This window comes from Cyprinus carpio, chromosome A1, assembly GCF_018340385.1.
Source record: "Cyprinus carpio isolate SPL01 chromosome A1, ASM1834038v1, whole genome shotgun sequence".
Classification (NCBI taxonomy): Eukaryota; Metazoa; Chordata; class Actinopteri; order Cypriniformes; family Cyprinidae; genus Cyprinus; species Cyprinus carpio.
In genome coordinates, this window is record NC_056572.1 from 6,462,732 (window position 1) to 6,486,139 (window position 23,408).

The 23,408-nt window shown below is 36.6% G+C and overlaps 1 protein-coding gene across 5 annotated transcripts in view; it reads right to left on the reverse strand.

Annotated features, from left to right (window-relative positions):
- Positions 1 to 23,281, reverse strand: part of LOC109090651 (bifunctional UDP-N-acetylglucosamine 2-epimerase/N-acetylmannosamine kinase-like) — a 29,146-nt gene extending 5,865 nt beyond the window's left edge. The window contains exons 1-6 of one of the 5 annotated variants that reach the window (XM_042725954.1): positions 23,237 to 23,281; positions 5,767 to 5,790; positions 4,739 to 4,947; positions 1,884 to 2,338; positions 1,606 to 1,758; positions 85 to 297 (exon numbers count right to left, since the gene is read on the reverse strand). In XM_042725954.1, coding sequence (XP_042581888.1) covers positions 85 to 297; positions 1,606 to 1,758; positions 1,884 to 2,338; positions 4,739 to 4,947; positions 5,767 to 5,790; positions 23,237 to 23,266 — 1,084 coding nt within the window. In that variant the 5' untranslated portion in view covers positions 23,267 to 23,281. Of the gene's footprint in view, positions 1 to 84; positions 298 to 1,605; positions 1,759 to 1,883; positions 2,339 to 4,738; positions 4,948 to 5,766; positions 5,791 to 9,197; positions 9,627 to 18,863; positions 19,045 to 23,236 lie in introns of those variants that run through there. The other 4 variants (XM_042726176.1, XM_042725869.1, XM_042726113.1 and 1 more) reach the window with 4 other exon arrangements.
- Between the last annotated feature and the right edge of the window lie 127 nt (positions 23,282 to 23,408).

A 23,408-nucleotide genomic window follows, 5' to 3' on the forward strand; every position in this document is an offset into this window, starting at 1 on the left:
GAGTACTCAATGGTAATCATATCCTGCCATCGTGCTTTATTTCCTCTGTAAAGGTCAGTAATTCATATTCGAGACTAATCTCACCTGTTTCTCGACCCGTCTGGCGAGTCCCCAGGTTAATGACAGGTGTTCCGAAGGCTCCAGCCTCACGAACTCCACAACTGCTGTTCCCGATCATGCAGCCGGCGTGAGACACCAGCTGGATGAACTGATCGAACGGAACATGCTTTACCGCACGGAAGTTCGGATGCTGCTCAATTCCCTTCCGCCTCATCACACGAACCATCTCCTTACTGCCTACATGAGACAAAACACAGAGCAGTATGGTTTTAATAGGGCAGAATTTTTACTACACTTCCATTGCATTTATTCAGAGATTTAGTTTCAGGGAAGAATTACTAAGACTGTTTCAACTGGTAAAAGTTTTTTTTTTTATTATTATTTTTGAACAATTAAATAAAATATCTGGCTAATAAGAGTCACAATTCCATTTTTACATTCAATTCAGATTACAATTCTGATATATTATATTCAGTGTTACTGTTAACTTAAACTAAAGCTATTAAAAAAAAAGATTTAGACATATTTTCTTGGCAATTAACAAATAAAATCAATTCAGATTTATTACTAGTTACTACAACTTAACTACAACTTAAACTAAAAACTAAAGCTAAATAGAAATATTTTTAAAAAAATATATATATATAAAAATGACAAAAACCACAAGACAGAATTACTAAAATCTAAAATTAAAATTAAAAGTATATGAAGAACACACAAAACTAAAACACATAAAACTAATTCAAAATATAAATAAATACTATATTTTATATCATATTATAAAATGGTTAGTTCCACTCCTTGATTCTGATTGGTCAGCAGCTGTGTTTTATTCACGATAAAGCACGGTTATGAACGCTTTGACCAATTATTCTGTGTATTATTTGTATAAATGCTTAGAAACCTTACTGCACTTCATGTCATGCCTAACAACACCCTTCAGTCATGATTTATTAACAATACAGCATGGCCTCTCGTACCTTATTGCTTACATATAAGCAATTTTATGGTAATGGTCAAAATATAGCTCCTTTTTCTGGAACTTCAACAAAAAATTAAAAAGCAGGCATAATATAACAACGTAACATACATGTTACATGTTATATATGTAATCTATAATTTAATAATGTATTATAATAATTGAAGTCTGTATTTTAACTAAAATGAAAATTAAAAATTAAAATATAAAACAAAATCTAATACAAAATATGAATAATAATATGGTTTTGCTGAACTATTAACTATATTTTAACCACTACCGTAAAATTACTCATACTGTGATATAATTTTCTGGTCATGCCACCCACCCGCTCCTTGCGTTTCTATAAACAGAATAGAGTTATATTCCAACGAAAGACACAGCAACTCTGCTTTGACTGCTGCCTCCTATAGTGTCTACCTGTCATTAACACTAAACTCAAAACAAACCATGACTGTTTTGTCTGTTAGCGTTGTTAGAGTCCTTGGAAATTATCTTATACTGCTGATAAATCTGAGAAAAAAGAAAAACGAGAAAGGTCAGATGGAAAGAAAATAAGAGCTGACCTGCATCAATATTCGGGAAGAGAATGAGAGTTCTCTTGTTGAAGGAGATGAGAGCGTCCAGCATTAACTCATAGATCTTAATGGAATTCTGGATGTCTGTGGTTACAGGATGCTGCAGAGCTACAATATAGCTCTGTTCCTTCACATCATCCCCTGTTTAAGGAAAAAAAAAAATCACATATGCATAAATGAAAGCTTAAGTAGTTTTTAACAAACATAAAATTAGTTATTTTGCACTGTTTTGTTTGCATATAATCCCATTCATCTATAGTACATACCAAGCCACGACTTGATGATATCAGTATAATCATCTCGTTGGTGGGCTGAAAGCAACTTGTCGTAAGACGGGCACCCAGCCAATATAATGTGAGAGTGGTCTTCGCACATAGAGATGAGGTGTCTCTCGGCCGAGCGTGTGCAGACGGCATGGTAGTGTGCCAGTTTGGAGATGGCGTGACGAATGGAATCATCAATGGTTCCGCTCACTTCTCCACCTTCCAGGTGCAAAATGCGTATGTTCATTAGAGCCGCTGCTGTCGCCAAGGCCAGCGCGTCGAAACGGTCGCCATGAACGAGCAGAATGTCAGGAGCGAGACGCTGGAGGACGTCGGGGAGCTTCACAAGCGCGAGACCCACAGACTCCACCATAGCAGCTTCATCCTCACCACGAACAATGGTGTGCAACTTAGCGTGAATATCAAACTCATCCTGCTTAATCATACGGAACGTGTTTCTGGGAAAGAGAGAAAGAGTGTAAACATACAGTGATTTGTTTGTGCCTGCCACAATATCAACACTGACCGCCACAAATAGTTTTTCCAAAAAGGTTTGAATTCGTTGAATAAACATGAGCACTGCACGTTTCAAAATCAAAATGTGTTTTCATTTGAATGTAAACTTGAAGGGCACCGACTTTCTTTGAAAAAAAAATTTGATGTCATTTTCATTTAATCTTTCCTATAACACCCGATAAAGTAGCGTTTATGAGCAGAGCACTGTTTTGATTACAGCCGTTATCAGGGAGACTGGTATTTCGCTCCTAAAGCGCCTCCTGCTGGCAGAGAATGAATGTGCATTTTCAATCATCGGTCTCCGGTTTTATATATAGCCTGTATTTCCCGCCGGGGGAAGTGCTGCTACACATTGAGTGTAAGTCTGTGGGAAACACTGAATCATTAAATATGTCCCGCCGGGGGTTGTGATTATGTCACTCGGCGGCCATCTTTGAAACGCCTCTCGGGCATGCAAGTACCTATCTCTTTGTATAGGGAAACATCAAATTCTCCAAAACTGTTCACTAAGCTTACGATTAAATTTCATATTTGAAATCACCAAAGAAATCTGACAACAACTGTGTCATAAATGTTGTTTCTTTTGTAGTGCTGTGAGTTTGTGTTGTGAGTACTGAGCAGCCAGTGTGCATGGATGGCTGTTTCTATAGCAACCGGGACTTCTAACGGCAGCTGCAGTGCTGACTTTACCGATTAGCGATCGGCTCTTTCATTCAGAAAGCGGGGCTTCCTGCGATTGAGCGGCCATATGGAGCGTTGCATTTTCCCCTATTCAAAACTATACAAGTGACATGTCTTGGGTATTCTATAGTCTTTGACGCTGTCCTCCAAACAATACAATTTGTGCAATATAAGGGAAATGAAAACAAATATAATTAATGTATAATGTAATATTATTTAAATGTAATCTATTAGGGGTGGGAATCTCTAGGTAACTCACAATTTGATTCAATTATGATTCACAGGGCTGCAGTGTGATGATAAAATCTTTTTTCTTACTGTGTGACTACTTGGTACTTTCAAAGCAAAGTATTTGTAGTGACACATAATGAATTTACTTTCAATAACATAAAAACTTACAATAATTTAAATAAAGCAGAAAACTGCTGTCTCTATTGCACATACTGTATGCAAGAAAGACCTAAGCTCAGACATTCCAGAATCGCTGGAGAGAATCAACTGTTTTTTCTATGTAGGCTAAGTGCAATTAAACATTACTGTATGTGCAAAAAGTCATGTTAAAATTCAAACGGATGGCTTAGTATTTGAAAGCATATGTTAAATCACTAAATTAAAATTGACAGGACGAGCCTTTATACAAAATTTAAATACTCATGGGACTTTTATTCAATTTTACAGATAAGGACACATCTGTAAATTTTTAGTTATGCTCAATAATAATGATTAAAGCACTTATATGTTACATATTTTGGACAACTTAGGTCACAAACTTTTCCCGCAGCAGCTCACTTTGCATCCATTATTACTGACTTTAGCGATTCATTGGTGCAGCCCTAATATTCATCGAAGAGCATTAGCATCTAAAAGCTGTTCAGTATGCAAATAAACTGAAGAAAGAATATCACCTGGGATTCAGCATGCAAGTATTATAATGGCATATTCGCTGTATGTTACAATTAAAATGGAAAACGTTTTTTGCATGAATTTTCAAATTTTAATTTTATATTTATTTAGCATCAAATACTGAAATGATTTAAAAAGCAAAGCCTGAATGATAAGAGACAGCATGGTGTCCATTTGCTTTAAAAAAAGAGAGTCTTTGCTCCCAGTAGGTAATGTCAAGTTTACATGACCCAAAGAAGAGCCAAACTCCAACCGTCAAGAGCTGCATTCCAACATTTCCATGGCAACAGTGAGAAATTGTGCTGATTCATGTTCTGAAGCTCTCAAGCCCAGATGAAGATCTAAGGCTTATCTTGTACGTTTAAGTCAATACAGACCAGAATCAGATCTGTTTAAAGGTATAGCTCACCAATAAATGAAGGTTCTGTCATCATTTAATCACCCTCATGTCATCATTTCAAACCTGTAGGACTTTCTTTCATCCATGAAACACGCACCAAAAGATTTTAAAGAATGCCTAAACTTTTTTGTATGTACAATGAAAACCAGTGGGGACCACACCAATGCACAACTGGTTCGCACTTTCAATGCACACCGACTTTTATGTTCCAAGAAAGAACAAAAGTATTTCAGGTTTTAAATGACGAAACTAATTTATTTAATTTAGTTTGTCAGCTGCTCTGATATGCAATATCTCTTCAACAATTTAATGCAGATCAATTTAACGACTTATGATCAGCATACTCGAGCAGTCTTACCCGTAATCGTCAATGAGATGTGAACCCAGCACCACCACCTCCAGGTCAAAGATTTCAGCGTGAGACTTGATGCCAAACATGATGGGTGCGAGTTTAGAGTAGTCCGCTCTGTTACAGGTGGCCACGCACACGCGTAATCGTTCATTCAACCTCTTCTCTGATCGCTCCATCTTCTCCTGTGCTTGCTGGGTCCTCAGATAGTAAAGCTCCTAAATGGGGAACATGATTACAAATCTATACAGTATTCTGGAAATTAAAGAAGAATAAAAATGCAAATTCAGTCACAGCTAAATGCATGGCATGTAACTGAGAGGCTTATTGCTTTTGCAAAGTAGTTACTACATAAGCAAATTATTCAAAGCTAATTCATTAAGGCCATCCTTCCACTAGATGACATAGTCCCTGACATGTAAACTAAAGTTAAATAGTGCAACTTGAACCCTGTATTGACAAATCAGCATCCCGGATTGGAACTTGATCTGTTTCATATACACTACCGTTCAAAAATTTGGGGTTGGTAAAATGTATATATTTAATTTTTTAAAGAAGTTAATACTTTCATTCGGCAAAGATGCAATAAATTGATCAAAACTGACAGTAAAGACATTTATTAGTTAGTACTTTCATTCGGTAAATTGATCAAAACTGACAGTAAAGACATTTCAAAACAATGCAAAAAAAAAAATCTACAGTTGAGCAACACAACTGTAATAAGAAACGTTTCTTTTGTGGAGGATCATGTTATTATGATGGTTTCTGTAATGGCTGCAAAAAAGAAAATCAGCTTTAAATATATTAGAATAGAAGAATAATACAGAACAACATTACAGTTTTTACTGTATTTTTTTTATCAAATAAATGCAGCCTTGGGGAGCATAAGAGAAAATATCAAAATCTTACTAATCCCCAACTTTCGAACAATAGTGTATGTTTAAATGAAAGATAAAACAGAATGAAAATAGAATTATAGTAATTCAGAGCAAGGCTTTCATGCCAGGGGTTGCCAAATTGAGAGGGATCATACTTACATGAGTATTCCTGACCTGAACTCTCTGAGGCTCCTCTAGACACATCCTTACCTTCAGGAGTATATATTGCTATGTCACTTCATAGTGGAATATAAAACTATGACTCCATTATGAAAGCTACCTGCCTGACTACACAATCCTGTACTGGCCTTCAGCACACACTGCTAAATGCTCTTGCAATGACAGAGTGGACACTGTCATAAGTCTGTTCCTTGTATTTGGACACTGACCATTTTAAAGACTTTAAACCTGTTTTACAAGCATGAAGTAAACAAAACAACTGGAAAGTAGCAGAAGCAAAGTACATGGAATGGGCTATGCTTATAAGTGCAAAAGTCCCACTGCATTATAGGGAAATAACCAACATTTTTCAATAGCCTGCTGTCTTATTTTATGATACTTACATTTTAACATTTTTCTAAAAAATTTATAATCAAGTAAACCCAAGCTGCTTCAGTCTAGTAAATATTAATCTTGAAATATTACTAACAATATAAACATTATTTTTATGTTTACTCTATAAAAATAGGTAAAGATTTCACAGAGTGAAGGTATTTAGTGAAGACAAAAAAAAAAGTATTGTGTCATCCAGCAGGAATATAACTGTAGGGGTGAAGCAAACTGTTGCGGAAATCTGATTTGATTTAAGTTGAGCATACTGTCTCGACGTAATATGATTCAATACAACATCAATAGAAGATATTATTATTAGAATAGATACAGCTAGAGCCTTTCAACCATTCATACTCAAAACTATTTCAAACAAGACACATCAAAGGGTGTGTCTTGGGGCCAATGCAAATAAGTTCAAGTCAGTGTTTTAAGTCGTCTTCTGTCACAAAAGCCAAAGCCGGCAGGAAAATCAGGTCACAATGTCAAATGTAAATTGTCAGAACCAAATACCATGACAAACCAGCTGCACCAGATACCCAAGATATTTCATATTCTTAGAAATGTACAAACACAATATTTATGTTCATGTTAGCTTCATATGCTTTTGAAAAACATATAATTTTCAATAAAAAAAAATTAAAATTAAAAATTAAGACAAGTATTCTATTCATCAAAAAAATCAGGCCTGAATAGGCAAACATACCTGAATCAATATATTTTTTGAATGTACAACATTTTCCATGTCTTTTGCCATGTTGGTTAAACCACACTCTATCTGATTTGGCAAGAAAAGCTTCATTACTATTAAATACAACTATTAATACAAAAATAAAAGCCTGCCTGACATTTTTAACTTTATATCCAACAAAAACATTAAATTAATTATAATTCAGAAATCAACAACATCTTTATCATAGTAGAGGTGTACTGAAGACATTGTCTCTAAGTATTGCATTTTGATGAAAAGGTATGAAGCGGATGGGGAGCTTCAGATTATAATGAAAAATGTAATAAAAATTCATTTTAGTTTAAAACAATTATCCATAATCTAAATAGAATACATATAAATCAATCTAAAATCTAAAACAGGCATTTATAAAAATTTAATTTAAAATGGTGTGCAGAATTATGTAGAATCATTCTCAAACTGATAATTTTATAAGACAGATAAGTTATTTTAAATGACCACTGAGGAATTTTAACCAAAGTATGTTGCAAACATTTCACGAAGACCCTAAAGAATCATAACTACTTGTGGAAAATGGGCATCCAATGTCCCCTTTAATCAACCTACACAAACTGGTTAAACTAGACCAAATTAACGAATGAATGAATGAATGAATGAATGAATGAACAAACGAACATTTTCAGTGTCTTGTGTGTGCTTCACAACAAAACTGCTTGTTTGTTGCCTAGGTCAAGACAAAAGATGTGGTGTACCTTTTAAAAGTTTAAGGTCATAAGATTTTTTCATATTTTAAAAATAAGTCCCTAAGGCTGCATTTCATGATAAAAAAAACAACAATATTAGGGATGTAACGATTAATTGCGAGCCTGTTGAAAATCGATTCAAATATATAAGGATTCAAATCGATTGAGAAGCTAAACAAATCACGATTCTTTTAGTTGTAGGAGTTTATATGAATGTATGTCTGAAGGGAATTTACTGTCTAAAAGTTTAGATGGTATTTTTTCTTTTCATCTTGCCTCCGTATAATGCATATTCATAAGTGCAGTTCTGCTTCGTTTACAGCAGAAACCAAGGAAACGCTTTAAGCGCTACCTGCTGGCAGAGAGTGAATCTGCGTCTAGTTCAGCTCATCTGCTGAAGTTTCATGCAGATATTTTTATGTATAGTTTCACAAAACTGAAGTTAAACCATTGTTTTTGCTTCAAATTTTCTAAATTATACAATCTAATTTATTGCATGTATGCAGCATCTTTGTTTGGATAATGATTAAAATGCAGTGGTTGCCTCTAATTTTAAATGGAAAGAGCACAGACAAAGCCTTATTTTGTTTATGTGAAGAGATTTATTTTATTTGTGTTATTTATTTGATTTGGGGCTTGTTTTAAAATGTCAATTTAGATTTATTATTTACATTTAATTTACATGTTGTCATTTAGCAGATGCTGTTATACAAAGCGACTTACAAATAAGGACAATAGTAGCAATCAAAACCAACAAAAGAGCAATAAGTGGTAAGTGCTATATTAGTATATAATTATAGTTATATTTCAGTTTCACAAAGAAATGTTTTGTGTTATGTTTATATGTTTTGTGGAAGCCGTGATATATATATATATATATATATATATATATATATATATATATATATATATATATATATATATATATATTTTTTTTTTTTTTTTTTTTTTTTTTTTTTTTTTTTTTTTTTCAGGATTCATTTTTTTTTTTTTTTTTAAAAAGAACAGCATTTCTTTCTTTTTTTTTCTTACAGGCAACAAACTTACAAGGGTATAGTGCAAATGTGCTGTAATCTTAACCTGACATTATTTAAACATTTATGTGAGACCTTTTACTCAAAGACTCCTCACAGATTCACTCAGACGTGATTTTACTCTCGTGGTTTGACATGAACAAGGTCTCAGACAGAACAGTGTTTGTGCTCTTTTAGCAAGAGCTGTTTACAGAACATCTTCAGGGCCAACTCCCACGCTTCCACCAAAAATGAGGTTACAACAGCATATGGCATCGTTTAAGGCAGTGCTAGGCCTTCTGGGAAACCTTCATCACTCTCACAGCTGTCCTACCATGTACTAGAGGGCTGCACTAGAGGGCACTGCCCAACTGTCCCACAGCCTCTGTGTTTCTGTCCACATAAAAATAAAAACCAGTAGTCACGTTTCTAATACCAAGTGTCCACATCAGGATACTGAGAAATCATCATCCCGGCTAAAAGGCATCACAAGACTCTAGCTGCACCCTAAACATTACAAACGGGGGAGGGAGAAGGATGGAAGGAGACAGAAGGAATGAGGAAAACCAAATGACAAAATAGCATCTGACTCACATGTGGGTTTCTAGCATGTCCTGGCATCATGGTGTGTGCAGTGTTTTCTTTTCCGCTAATTTCTGAATCAAACAGAGCCCCTTTCTAGCTGCTCTCCCTTTATTTGGTGTCTCTGACAGCCATTAAAGCAAAAAAGAGGAGAACAGCGGCCCACTGCATGCATCACACAAAGCAGCTCTGGCAGAACCCGCCCAGGGGGCGGGGTCAGAACAGCTCTTGCGCACTGATTGGTTGTCTATAAGAAAGGCAAGCTGGTTGTGTCTCCGCCCCCTGCATCCTCTCCACACCAGGAAGGAGTTTAAAGTTAAGTGTTTTAAGGTAGAGGGGCAAACACACAACAGTTGGCAAGCATGTGTACACAGAAACATCCTTCTTTGCAATAATAGACATCTTCCTTTTAGCAGATTAATCAGAAACATGTGTACATCCTTTGTACATTACTGTAATTGCACAACACACTTTCAACATTAAATACCTTCACAATTCTGATATACAGTGGGGGAAAATATTTATTCGATCCCCTGCTGATTTTGTAAGTGTTCCCACTTACAAAGAAATGAAGGGTCTGTAATTTTTATGATAGGTTTATTTTAAGAGATAAAATGGGCATCGGTCTGGAGCTCCGTGCAAGATCTCACCTCATGGGGTAAGGATGATCATTAGAAAGGTGAGGAATCAGCCCAGAACAACATGGTAGGAGCTTGTTAATAATCTTAAGGCAGTTGGGACCACAGTCACCAAGCAAAACAATGGTAACACACTACGCCGCAATGGACTGAAATCCTGCAGCGCCCGCAAGGTCCCCCTGCTCAAGAAGGCACATGTACAGGCACATTTAAAGGAACACTCCGACTTTTTGGGACTTTAGCTTATTCACAGTATCCCCCAGAGTTAGATAAGTCCATACATACCTTTTTCATTTCTGTGCGTTCTGTAAGTGTTATTTGACGCACCGACCGCTAGCCTAGCTTAGCACAAAGACTGGATGTGAATGGATAATGCTAGCATAGTAATCCCAATAAGTGACAAAATAATGCAAACATTTTCCTATTTACATGTTGTGATCTGTATAGTCACAGCGTGTACAAATAACAAGGCTATATGAGACAGAGACCATTTTTAATCGTATAAATACTGGGAACTATATTCTCACTAGGCGTAGGAGCACAGCTTACGTTACTTGGGCGGAGTGATTAGAGTGATTAGCGCAGCACACGAGACGCCCTGTTGATGGTTCCGTAAACAAAACAAACGTGACTAACTAGCTAGCCGTGACTCGTGATCATGGCTGTCTTTGAGGAATTGTCAGACTCAGAGTAATTTTACTGTGTATCAAACCAAGATCCAGAACCATATAGTTTTGAGCCAGGATACACAGACGAGGAGTTACAAAGTGCTGTAGAACACTCATCTCATCCTGATTAATAATTATCCCAGAAAATGTATAAAGAATTATTACAGGAATTGATATATTTGAAATGCAATTTATTACAGCTGACCAAATATATTCAACAGCATATAATACAGTAATGTTAGATAATTGCATTACAATAGCCAAGAATATGGGGGAAAGTAATAGCAAAAGGCAAATAGTTTTTGCACAATGAACCCACAGACAGTAACGTTAGCCTACTATTTCACAAACATTTTCTCCAAAAAGAAAACTGCCCATCCCCCTCCAATTCATTAGCAAGTTGAATGTATTAGTCCTGAGAGTTACATTTAGCGCCGCTCATTTGTTATTGAGCGATACAGTGTGTTCACGACAACACAATAATAACAATAAAGGGGATACATGGAGCCCCTATTCACGTAATAGTGTCACTACTAAGGTTATATTACATTAGCATGGCACTGTTACAGTATGGCTAATGTTAGTCATCTCAAAACATAACGGAACACTTTCCGCAGCAACAGGTGATCCAATTTGTCCTGTCTTTATTATCGATGGGATGGCTGTATCCTTTAACACACGTTTCATGGTCCGTGTGGCAACTTGCATTTTTTCAAAATAGTCGTCTACAGTAAAATGTTCAGAGCAAACGAAATACTTCGTGATGGTGTTTACAGGTGTGTTTGGAACTATACCCAGAACAAGTAGCCATCGATTCATCAGGTCAGCGTTTTTGGTTGGAATTCTATGAAACATCATAGTATTACCTAGTCTCCCCCTGTTTATTGTCGCAGCTCTTTACAATACAGCGAACACCCATGACTGTACACTATAAATGTACTATCTAGTAATTGCTGACTCTATTACTCCAACTCTGAGCGAACTCTCTGCTCCTCACCACGGCGCGTCTCGTGTGCTGCGCTAATCACTCCGCCCAAGTAGCCACTCCGCCCAAGTAACGTAAGCTGTGCTCCTACGCATAGTGAGAATATAGTTCCCAGTATTTATACGATTAAAAATGGTCTCTGTCTCATATAGCCTTGTTATTTGTACACGCTGTGACTATACAGATCACAACATGTAAATAGGAAAATGTTTGCATTATTTTGTCACTTATTGGGATTACTATGCTAGCATTATCCATTTACATCCAGTCTTTGTGCTAAGCTAGGCTAGCGGTGGGTGCGTCAAATAACACTTACAGAACGCACAGAAATGAAAAAGGTATGTATGGACTTATCTAAATCTGGGGGATACTGTGAATAAGCTAAAGTCCCAAAAAGTCGGAGTGTTCCTTTAAAGTTTGCCAAAGAACATCTAAATGATTCAGAGAAGCCTTGGGAGAAAGTGCTGTGGTCAGATGAGACCAAAATTTAGCTCTTTAGCATTAACTCGACTCGTCGTGTTTGAATGGAGAGAAATGCTGTATTTAACCCAAGAACACCATCCCTACAGTCAAGCACGGAGGTGGAAACATTAAGCTTGTGTGCTGTTTTCTAAGGGTACAGGATGACTTCAGCGCACTGAGGGGCAAATGAACGGGGCCATGTACTGTAAAATCTTGAACGAGAACCTCCTTCCCTCAGCCAGAACACTGAAGAGGGGTCATGGATGGGTCTTCCAGCATGACAATGACCCGGAACATACTGCCAAGGCAACAAAGGAGTAGGGCTGGTTCCTGGGGTGAGATATAGATGCACATCAGTCTATCTGTTGAGAAGTCTGATTGTTTGTGGGAAGAAACAGTTTTTGAGTCTGGAAGATCTGGTCTGAATGCTTCTCAGTCTCCTTCCAGATGGGAGAGGCATGAACAAAGTGTGGGAAGGGTGAGAAGGATCCTTCATGATGGAGGCTGCCCTCTTCACACACCTGGTGCTGTAGATATCTCCGATGGCAGGAAGACAGTTCCCGGTGATGTGCTGTGCCATCTTCACTATCTGTTGTAGGGCTTTCCTGTCAGATGCTAAGCAATTTCCATACCACACTGTGATACAGCTGGTTAGTACACTCTCAATGACACATCTGTAGAAAGTCGTGAGGATAGAGGGGGTCATGCCTGCTTTATTCAGCCTTCTCAGAAAATATAGGCGCTGTTGGGCCTTCTTTACTATGGAGGAGGTGTTTAGTGACCATGTGAAGTCATTGGAGATGTGCAGTCCCAGGAATTTGAAGCTTTGTGTTGTTTCAATATCAGTGCCATTGATGGATAAAGGCTGGTGTTGGGCTTTTTTGAGTCTTTGTTTTGTTTTCATCTCTTTTGTCTTGTTGACATTCAAAGAGAGATTGTTGTAGTCACACCAGGCTAGGAGTTGGTTCACTTCATCCCTGTATGCTGTCTCATCATCATTGCTGATGAACCCCATAACTGAGGTATCATCTGCGAATTTTACAATGCTGTTGCATTGGTGTTCAGCAATGCAGTCATGACTCAGCAAGGTGTATGACAGTGGACTCAGTACACAGCCTTGTGATGCACCAGTGCTCAGGGTAATGGGCTATTTTGATTAGTGTTTGTGGGAAGATTGTATTAAATGCTGAACTAAAGTCAATGAACAGCATTCTGACATACAAGTTCTTGTTTTCTAGATGTGAAAGGGCCTGGTGAATTGTGAATGCAATGGCATCATCTGTGCAGCGGTTGTGTCTGTATGCATATTTTTGCAGGTCCAGAGTGGGTGGGATAAGTTCTTTGAGATGAGTCATGACCAATCTTTCAAAGCACTTCATAATCACTGGGGTGAGTGCAATAGGCCGATAGTCATTTGGGCATGTTACAGTGGGAGGGTTTGTCACTGGGGTGATGGAGGTGGATTTGAAGCACATTGGGACGACCGCCTGCTTAAGGGGAATGTTAAAAATGTCTGTAAAAACATCAGTCAGTTGGAGGGCACATTCCTTGAAGACACGCCTGGGAATGCATCTGGTCCGGCAGCTTTGCGAGGGTTCACCCTGAGGAGGGTCTTCCTGACATCACTTGAGAAAACAGACAGTACATTATCACCTGGTGGTGGGGGGTAGACTTGACCACCTTCCTGGGGTTAGTTCCTTCAAATCGTGAATAGAACTCATTCAATGTGTCTGGCAAAGATTTGTAGAGGCAAGATGGTTTTTATGCCTGTAGTCTGTTACACATTGGATGCCTTTTCACATACCGATTGCAGTTAAAATGCTGTTTTATTTTAGAGGCATGGGATTTCTTGGCTTCTTTGATGCCACAGGTGAGGTTGATCCTAGCAGTCCTGAGTGCCACCTTGTCGCCTGCTCTAAAGGCTTCGTCTCAGGCTTTGAGTAGTGGATGGACTTTAGCATTCAGCCAGGGCCGCTGGTTGGGTCGTACAGTAATAGTCCTAGTAGGCACCACATCATCCACACATTTACTGATGAATCCAGTGACGGAAGATGCATACTCCTCTAGGTTAATGTATCATTGTGTGTAGAAGCCTCTTTAAAAACAACCCAGTTGGTACAATCGAAGCAGTCTTGAAGAGCTGAGCTTGCTTCTTCTGTCCATACTCTGATGTTTTTGGTGGACAGCTTCTCAGGTTTCTGCAGTGGTTTGTTAGTGGGGAATAGCAGCACAGAGATATGGTCTGAATGGCCAAGACGGGGGTGGGGCACAGCTTTGTAAGCACTGCGTGTGTTGGTGTAAACATGGTCCAGTGTGTTCTCTCCCCTTGTAGGCAGAGCTATGTTGTGGTGAAACTTTGGCATTATTTTCCTGAGATTTGTTTTGATTAAAATCCCCTTCAATGATGAAGAACCCCTCGGGTGGCTGTTCTGTGTACAGTTGATAACATTGTGCAGTTCTGCTTGTGTGTCATTCGCGCTCCCCCATGTTTACCACATTTCTGTTTCCGTGCGCACCATTTCCGCTGTCTCCTAAGGCGGTAAGTCCACTCAGGTGAGGCCGGGGAGCTAGGGCCTGGTCGTCGTATTCCGTGTTTGTCTAGCTCCATTAACAGCTTCGTTGCAGTGTTATGGTAGAGTTTGCTGTAAATCTTGCTGATGTTGCGTAAGGTTTCCGAGCTGTAATTTCAGCAATGAATGAATGAATGAATGAATGGTGCAAGGCACTGTTTTGTTTACACAAGCGTGGACGATGCTTGCGGTGTTTTCAGCCTCTGTCGTCTCACTATGATGATATGAATACACGAATTTCATCCCCAGCTGCTTTGAGAGTCCCTTCGTTAGCATTTTACCATTTAATCTAACAAAACTACCGTCATATCACATACACAGCAGCTGCAAGTTCCTCACGGCAACCCGTCAAAATAAAAGTTTAGTTTCACGTGAAGAAATTTATTCTATTCAGCTTTAAGACTCAATGTAAGAACAATGCTACTACTACTATTAATAATAATAAATCTTTTTTTTTTATTGGAATAAAACACACTTGTTTTCTTTTTAATTTTAACAGTAAACCTTTGTTGTGCAGCACTTTGTTTGCCAAAAAATAAAAGGTTTTTCATTTGATTAGGATAAATTAAATTGTTTTTTGTATTAATATTATTAAATGTTTTTTTTTTATTGTTTTATATGGCCCTATTATTGTTTAAAAACAAAAAAAAGAAAAGGTTTAAAATACAGGCCTGTGGCTCTTAATTTCTTTTTATAAATTCACCATTTGTAAAATGATGTTTAATGTTCCTTTTTTAGAAATATCAATAGCATTTGTATTAAAACTATATTCACTGAATGTAATCAAAAATAAATTTTAAAAAAAATCGAATCAAAAGCTTGTGAATCGAAATTGAATCGAATCGAGACATCTGAATCGATACCCAGCCCTACAAAAGAGTGGATCAAGAAGCAGCACATTAAGGTCATGGAGTGACCTAGCCAGTCTCCAGACCTCAATCCTATTGAAAATCTGTGGAGGGAGCTGAAACTTCGAGTTGCCAAACGACAGCCAAGAAACCTTAAAAATTTAGAGAGGATCTGTAAAGAGGAGTGGACCAAAATCCCTCCTGAGATGTGTGCAAACCTGGTAAACAAACAAAAAAAAGGTCTTACCATTGTGCTTGCCAACAAGGGTTTCTGCACCAAGTACTAAGTAATGTTTGCTTGGGGATCAAATACTTATTTCACTCACTAAAATGCAAATCAATTTCTAACCTTTATATAATGTGTTTTTTCTGGATTTTTTTGGTTGATATTCTGTCTCTATACAATAAAATAAACCTACCATAAAAATTACAGACCCTTAATTTCTTTGTAAGTGGGCAAACTTACAAAATCAGCAGGGGATCAAATAAATAATTTCCCCACTGTAACACATTCAGTAGCTAAATTACACCTGGAAACTTATTTTCCCAGGCACTTTAAGCTTGATTTTTAGCCAAAAATACATTAGTTGTCAGCTTTTTATATAAAATATTTTAATCAAATAATTGAAATACATTTTCCATAATTTCCTGAATAATTAGAATGATTAGATAATATCTATATTAATATATACAGTATCGGACATTACAAATAAAAAGAGTAACTTTTAGGGATTTTTTTTCAGCTGTATTTTTTACTCAAGACAGGGCTCAATCATATGAATTAATGTTTGTTAATTGTAATAGGAATAGAAATAAATATATATGTTCAATTTATTAACGCATTTACTGTATGTTTTTGTATTACTCTAATAAACGTAATATTGTAACTTGCTGACAAAACTATGCTGATATGCAATGACATAAAAGGTAACTAACAACAACTTTATTTGACGACAATTCATATTTTCAAAGTATAGCCAGTTTAATGTATCATAAATTATTCTTTTCATTTAATTACGTCGCAATGAAACAATTCACCATCAACCAAATATCAATAAATGGCGATATTTTTGCCCTTGAAGCATTTTTTTTAAGTAACTGAAATAAATTTTCTACAAAAAAAAAAAACTAAACGGAATGATTAACTAGATTAAATTATACAGTATCAAACATTACAAAAAAAAATAGGAATTTTGAAAGTATATTTTCAGTGATATTCCTGACCCAAGACAGGTCTGAAAATATTAATTAGTATTATTTTTTATTAGAATATTACAGTAATCATGTTAATAATTATGTAAAATATATTGATATATGCATATAATGTATGTTTTTGTATTTACATAAAACTAATTTATTAATATAATATTCTGACTTGCTGACAAATGCAAGTCATGCCTATGCTTTTGCAACATCAACCATACAATGAAAAAACTAATTTAATCAAACTGTCATCTGTGATTGTTCTCTAAAAAAAGAGCCACATATTCTTAACTTGTGACCTCCACACTCAGAGTGACGGAGCAGGTACAGCAACAGGGTGTGTTGTGTGCTGAGCATTAAACTTAAGTGTGGTGGACAAGGATCTGTGTCTGTTTGCATTTCAACTGTTACATGATACCTAAAGCCGAATCTAAGCGTCACAATGACATGGATGTATCTTATATGATCTGCACGGGGAGGTTATTGATAATGCAACAGCTGCAAGAAATCATCACTTATAAGGAAGCTTATAAGACATTAGTAAAGCTGCTGCACCAGATCTTCCCAAGACCGTCTTATTTTTTTTTCTTCTTTTGATAGTGTAGACTAAATATTTATCTGAATATCTATGCCATATCAGTGTCAGTGCTCCTTAATTTAGATCTAGAAATAACAGCACATTACTATTTCCTAACAGTGTGAGTTTTGAAGAATGCATACCCATGAAAAGGGTGAGCAAGGAAGAACTGCACATAAAGAAGACACACTTACAACACACTGATCAGAACAAGAGCTTCAGCCTGAGGTGAGACAAACAGACAGAGCTACTGCATGCAGTCTATTACTGAAGCTGTATCACTGATACTGTGATAGTTCGCAATAATACAGACAAGCATCTAAACCTGAGGCACATCCTTGTCAGAGGAAACTAGGCCCATCAAAACAAAGGAAAATACTGACATCTACTGGCAGAATTAGAGACACCACATGACCAAAGCCAACAGCACTGAATGAATGAGTGATCATGTGCAATATAATACCGGTTTCCTACCAGAAAGCATTTAAAGCTTTTAACCAACCAGCAGGTGAGTTACAATCTTACCAAACAAGACATCTGTCCAAAAGACAGATCCATCAGCAGCTGGATTATCATAAACTCAGGTCTTACCTGCGTTTATTCAAGGCCTACAGTTTAAACATTATGGCCTGGTTTCACAAATCGGATCAAAATCAGGCCATAGTTCAATTAGGACATTTAAGTAATTTTCATACACATGCCTTAGAAAAAAAAAAACATTACTGTTGTTGTTCTTGAGACAAAACAAGGGCACTGACAAATTTTAAGACCAATCAGTGCAAGTTTCTATCAGCTGAAACAGCTCAGACTTGCATTTTAGTCCAGGACTAGACTTAAGCCCTGTCTGTGAAACCGGGGTGTCTAACAATGTCAGCAAAAAAAAAAGAAACGCCCCTGCTGTGCCTAATTCTGACACCTAAAACAACACCCCTTTTTCAGCATAATGTATTTTAAAGATAATCTTGTACAATCTAAATAAGATTTACAGATCTTTACTGGAAAGGCGCTTTAACAATATTTTTCATGCTTGTTAAATGAACCAAGAAAAACTATTGCAGATGCACCTGTGAAACAGTCCTTAAGACACTTACAGTTTACAGGCGCCAGACAATTTAGACTCCAGACCAGTTATAATAACTTAAGAAATTAAAGAGACTTTTCTACTGACTCGGAAAAACAAGATGCGTAGTGTTCCTGGTCACCTGTGTGAACATGCTACAGTCCTGCTGCAGATGTGGCCAGAGCAATAAACTGCTATGTCTGTGAGACACCGTCCTAGCAGTGGCAAAAACTGGCAAATCTGGTGCAGTACATGAGGATGAGATCCACTGTAGTACTTAAACAGCTGGAGAACACACAAGATATTCACAGCAACTTTTGATATTGAACCTCGTTTTGTTCAAGGACTCGTTATTTCATTTCTGTTCGTCAAATGCCTGTGAAACGTTTGCAGATTTGTCTTATTTTTCTTTTTTGCTCACACACACGTGTCATGTATATATCATCGTTTAATAAAATACTACATTCACAATAATACAATATTTCTATCACCCTTATTTAAATACTGATTACACATGAAAGTCAGATGAGCTGTGGAATAAAGTCATTAATAAACGGCAAATGAGTCAACTTTGAAGGTAACGTGGCGAAAAGTTTCATGTGTGCTGTTTACACACTCAGCTGCTGACCCAAGGAATGCTAGCAAGCTATGTTAGCACATTACTTACGTTTGACACGAGTATCTGTAGTACATTCCCTTGCGTGATAACAGGTGTTATAGAATCGAATATACGAATGCTGATATACTTAATAAATCACCAACAGAAGCAGATTAATCGGGTGTTAATGCTAACCGACCATAGCACTGCTGAGAAGATTCTTTCTCTGTTTCTGTTGGCGCTGAAGGCGCGTCATAGCTCACTGCTGCTACCTACTGATAGGGATTAGTATTAACTGTGGTTTAATTTTTTTTTTTTTTTTTTTTTTTTTTTTTTTTTTTCAAAAATATTGTACCTTAAAATAATTGAATACTGAAAATTAAAGTGTATTTATTTAATACTGTTTGTTTTAAATTTTTATATTTATTTTTCACTGAAATCTCCATCAGCGCAATCAATAACAAATCCCTTGAGCACTGTGACCTTGGTTTACTTTCTGATATAGCCCTATGACATTACCATGGATATAACTTTAAACAGAAACCTTCCATACTAAAACACATTCAACTAAATATTACTGTAATTTAAACTTAAATTCTTGCAATATTATATAAATCAGTTTCTGATATCTTACATTTAGATGTTCAGTAGTTTCTTATGAATATATAAGAATTATAAGTAAAAGTGTTCATTCCCATTCCCATCCAGGCTTGCCTTGCCCACATTAGCGAACACACCCAGACCAATCAAATCAGTTAACAAATGCTGCATCACTCTTTATCAATACTCAATACCCAATACAGTCACGCCTACTCAATACCGCGAGATGATCGCGTGCCAGTAGTACTACTGCAGAACAGCAGCAGCAGTGCGGTCGATGCTGCATTGCAGTGGCACTGGCATGATGTACGTGAAAGTGGACCACGTTGCATAATCAAAAGTGGCTCCGTTCCGCAAACTGCGCATTTGGTAAAAAACCCGAGGCGTGGATGGGAGCGAGTGGGAGGTATAACGGAGTAATCTTGACCCAGCGTGTCGCAGTGAAACGTGAGTGAAGGGAAGGGCACTTTTAAAGCAAACACAAGCACCGAACAAAGACTAACGAACTACAGACTTAATGAGGTGATCTGTCACTTGATAACCTCAATAGTAACTGGTAACCTACCTGCAAAGAAAACATCCAAAAATACACATTTAAGTGTTTATTTTATTACACTTTATCTATTGACGTCCATACATTTAACTACAACACGTGTTAAAAGGCCATTTTTCGTGCACGGAGATCTCCACTTCTGTAGCACTTACATACTATAGGAATATATAATTTGCCTGGTTTATATTACATTTTATTCCTAAAAACATGGTACATATTTATTTAGTTAGTTACCACAGTTGACAATGTTTTCAGATTTACAGCGTGCTAAAAATAAATGTGTTCAAAATCATCTCTTTAAACATTAAAAAAAAATTATCCACTGATGAAATTTCTGCTATGAAAATGTATGCAAATTATTAGTTAATTAGTAATAATTACATGCAATTATATGATGCCTTATTTGCATATTTAATAATAACATTTAAGAAAACTTTTAATACAAAACGATCTAGTGTTTTTTTGTTTGTTTGTTTGTTTGTTTTTTAGGTGTACCTGTGGTGTCTTGCCTTAAAGGAATAGTTCACTCAAAAGTCAAAATTTATGGACATTTCCTCAAGATGAGTTTGTGTCTTCATTGACACAGATTTGGAGAAATTTAGCATTACATCACTTGCTCACCAATGGATCCTCTCAAGTGAATGGGTGCCGTCAGAATGAGATTTTGTAAATTCCACCAAAGAGCAAAATCCATCGTTAAGGCATTTAACTTTAAACCGTCGGTTCTGGCCAAAATATGAGTCCATATTAATGCTTGCTCCAGTCCTTGCCCTGCTTGTCCTCTCACATTAGAATTCACCAACATATTTGTTTAGAACTGTTTTTGCTTAAAAACGGGGCTTGATCTATGCATACTTCTCTCCTAATTAAAACAAGATGACTTTTACACCAGAGAAAGCATTATTATTGATAGAGGGCTTGTATTTGTTGTATTCACTTCTGACTAGTAAGTATTTCAAAATATTAATATAAATATTAATATTATAATATAAATATTAAATATTAATTTGCCACTAGTAGTTTCAGAATTATTAGAGTCATAATGACTACTTTCTAATTAAATAATAATACAATATGAATAAAAAGGTTACTTCCACATTGTCAATGTTGGGAAAATCACCAGCAAATGAATAAGTAACAGTATATAACGAATAAGTAAACTATAGTGACTAATTGAATAGATATTTAGTTAGTCACTCTTGAAATAAGTACAGGTTTATTTTGACGTCATCATGTTTTGGACTTAAACCAGTTCATTCATCAGTCTTTCCTCATTCCGTCCCTCCCTACTTTGCTGAGCTCTGTTTAACTTGTTCTGACAAGAGTACATGGGGACTGCCACAAATAACTCTTCAGGGATGCTCTACCCAGTGGAACGGAGATGGCAGAGATGAATATGATCTGTGCGAGGTGTTTACAAGACATTTCAAACATATTTCTCTCTTTCTCCTATTCTTTGCCTTCAGTTCTTCAATAATCAGAGTCTCTCCTCTGCTCTCCTCTCCCTGCCCTCTCCTCTTTTTGTCCACTCAGCTCTCTGTGCCAAGAAAGAATAAATCAGTGTTTCCCATTTGGCTGCTGTCCAGAAGAGATAAATGCTTGCAGAATGAAAAGTTCAGCAGAATTAGTTGGACCATAAAACATCCTTCCTCTCTCTCTCTCTCTCTCTCTCTCTCTCTCTCTCTCTCTCTCTCTCTCTCTCTCTCTCTCTCTCTCTCTCTCTCTCTCTCTCTGTCTGTCTGTCTCTCTCGTTCCTTCAGTATTGATCTACATGCATGATAAATGCAACTGATGATCTCAGTGGGCCTTTCTGTTCAGTGCTTTATTTAATGACCCACTCGTCCTTTCATCAAATTCACACGTGGGAATTTATCTGTGACAAAAGAAATGAAGGAAAGTAGTTGGTTGCTTATTTGAAAAAGAGAAGCTGTACTGCTTCTACTGATGTACGCTTTTTAGCTACAACATACTGAAGAAATACTTTCATTTGGGTTTGTAACTCTCAGTTTGGTAAACATACAGTCTCTTCTTACCAGAGAGAACATCAGAATACTAAACCTTTTTATGGGTCAGTTGCATTAGCCCAATTTTACAGCAACAGGGAGGTGTTATGACTGTAGGGAAATCTTTGCGCACTGCAGTGTTGCCCTAAGAGCGAGGCTGTGTTTGAATCATGCAGAGTCATGTTGTGTCCTCAACTAAAAGGTGACTATGTCCCCACAGTCTTACTGGATATTGATTCTTCCTGGTGTCAAATAGCTTCTTGCATAAACATCTTGAAAAATCACAATTTCTATATGCTTAAATGTAATGGATCTGCCTCTTTAATTAGTTACGTCTACTGCAAGATGCTTTGGATAAAAAGCACCTACTGGCATGAATATAAATGCCTGTCTTTAGCTATTTTTAGAATGGGAAGGGTGACCTCATGTATTCAATTTTTCAATTCACATTTAAAGTAATTGGTAAATGGGTAAAGCTGACATAACAAAATGCCATCTAAATCAGGCATTTATACATATTTTTATGTTGAAAAAAAGTTTATGATCATTGTAAGTGTTTATTTCTGCACATATTAAATGAATTGTCCAAATTATGATACTAGTGCTTTTCTCAGAAATAACTTGTTTTCTTTCCAACTTTTTCAGTGCAGCTTACATGGATGTATGAAATCAGTTTTCATAAGTTCATATTCATACCGGTGTCCTAGGAGAATAAAAACAGGATGTGTGTGTGTGTAATACATTTTTTTTGTGTTACCATTTATCATCATCATCGTTATTATGGGGTCTGTGAGATTTTCAAATGTTTCTTTAAAGATGTCTTATATGCTCACCAAATACAGTAAAAACAGTGATACTGTAAAATTACTGTTTTTCTATTTGAATATACTTTTTTTATTCAATCCTGATTTTTTTTTTAGTATCTATTAATCCTGTATTTAGTGTCACATGATCTTTCAAAAATCATTCTATACTGATTTCTTTTTATTATTAATGTTGAAAACAGCTGTGCTGCTTAATATTTTTTGTGGAAACCATTATAGCCTACATTTTTTTCAGGATTCTTTGATGAACAGAACGTTTAAAAGAACAGCATTTATTTAAAATTATAATCTGATGTTTTATAAATGTTCACTGTCACTTTTGATCAATTTATTGCTGAATAAATTTCTTTCAAAACTGTAGCGTATTGTTCATTTTGTTATCACATTCATCCCCTTTAGATGTAAAAGAAGTGTCCAAATGCGTTGCATATTGGGGCAATGGTTAATGTGAATAAGTTGTACCTGTAAAGGGGCAAGACCAGTCTGAGCCATAGATTCTGAATCAGCATTTTCTTTTAAGAGACTCCGACGGCCAAGTCATGAGGGGTGAAGATCCTTCCATCTTTCATCTTTCAAGTCTGACAGCATCTGTTTATGCGAAGTTTCCAACACTACAGCGGAAGGATCAGCTGCT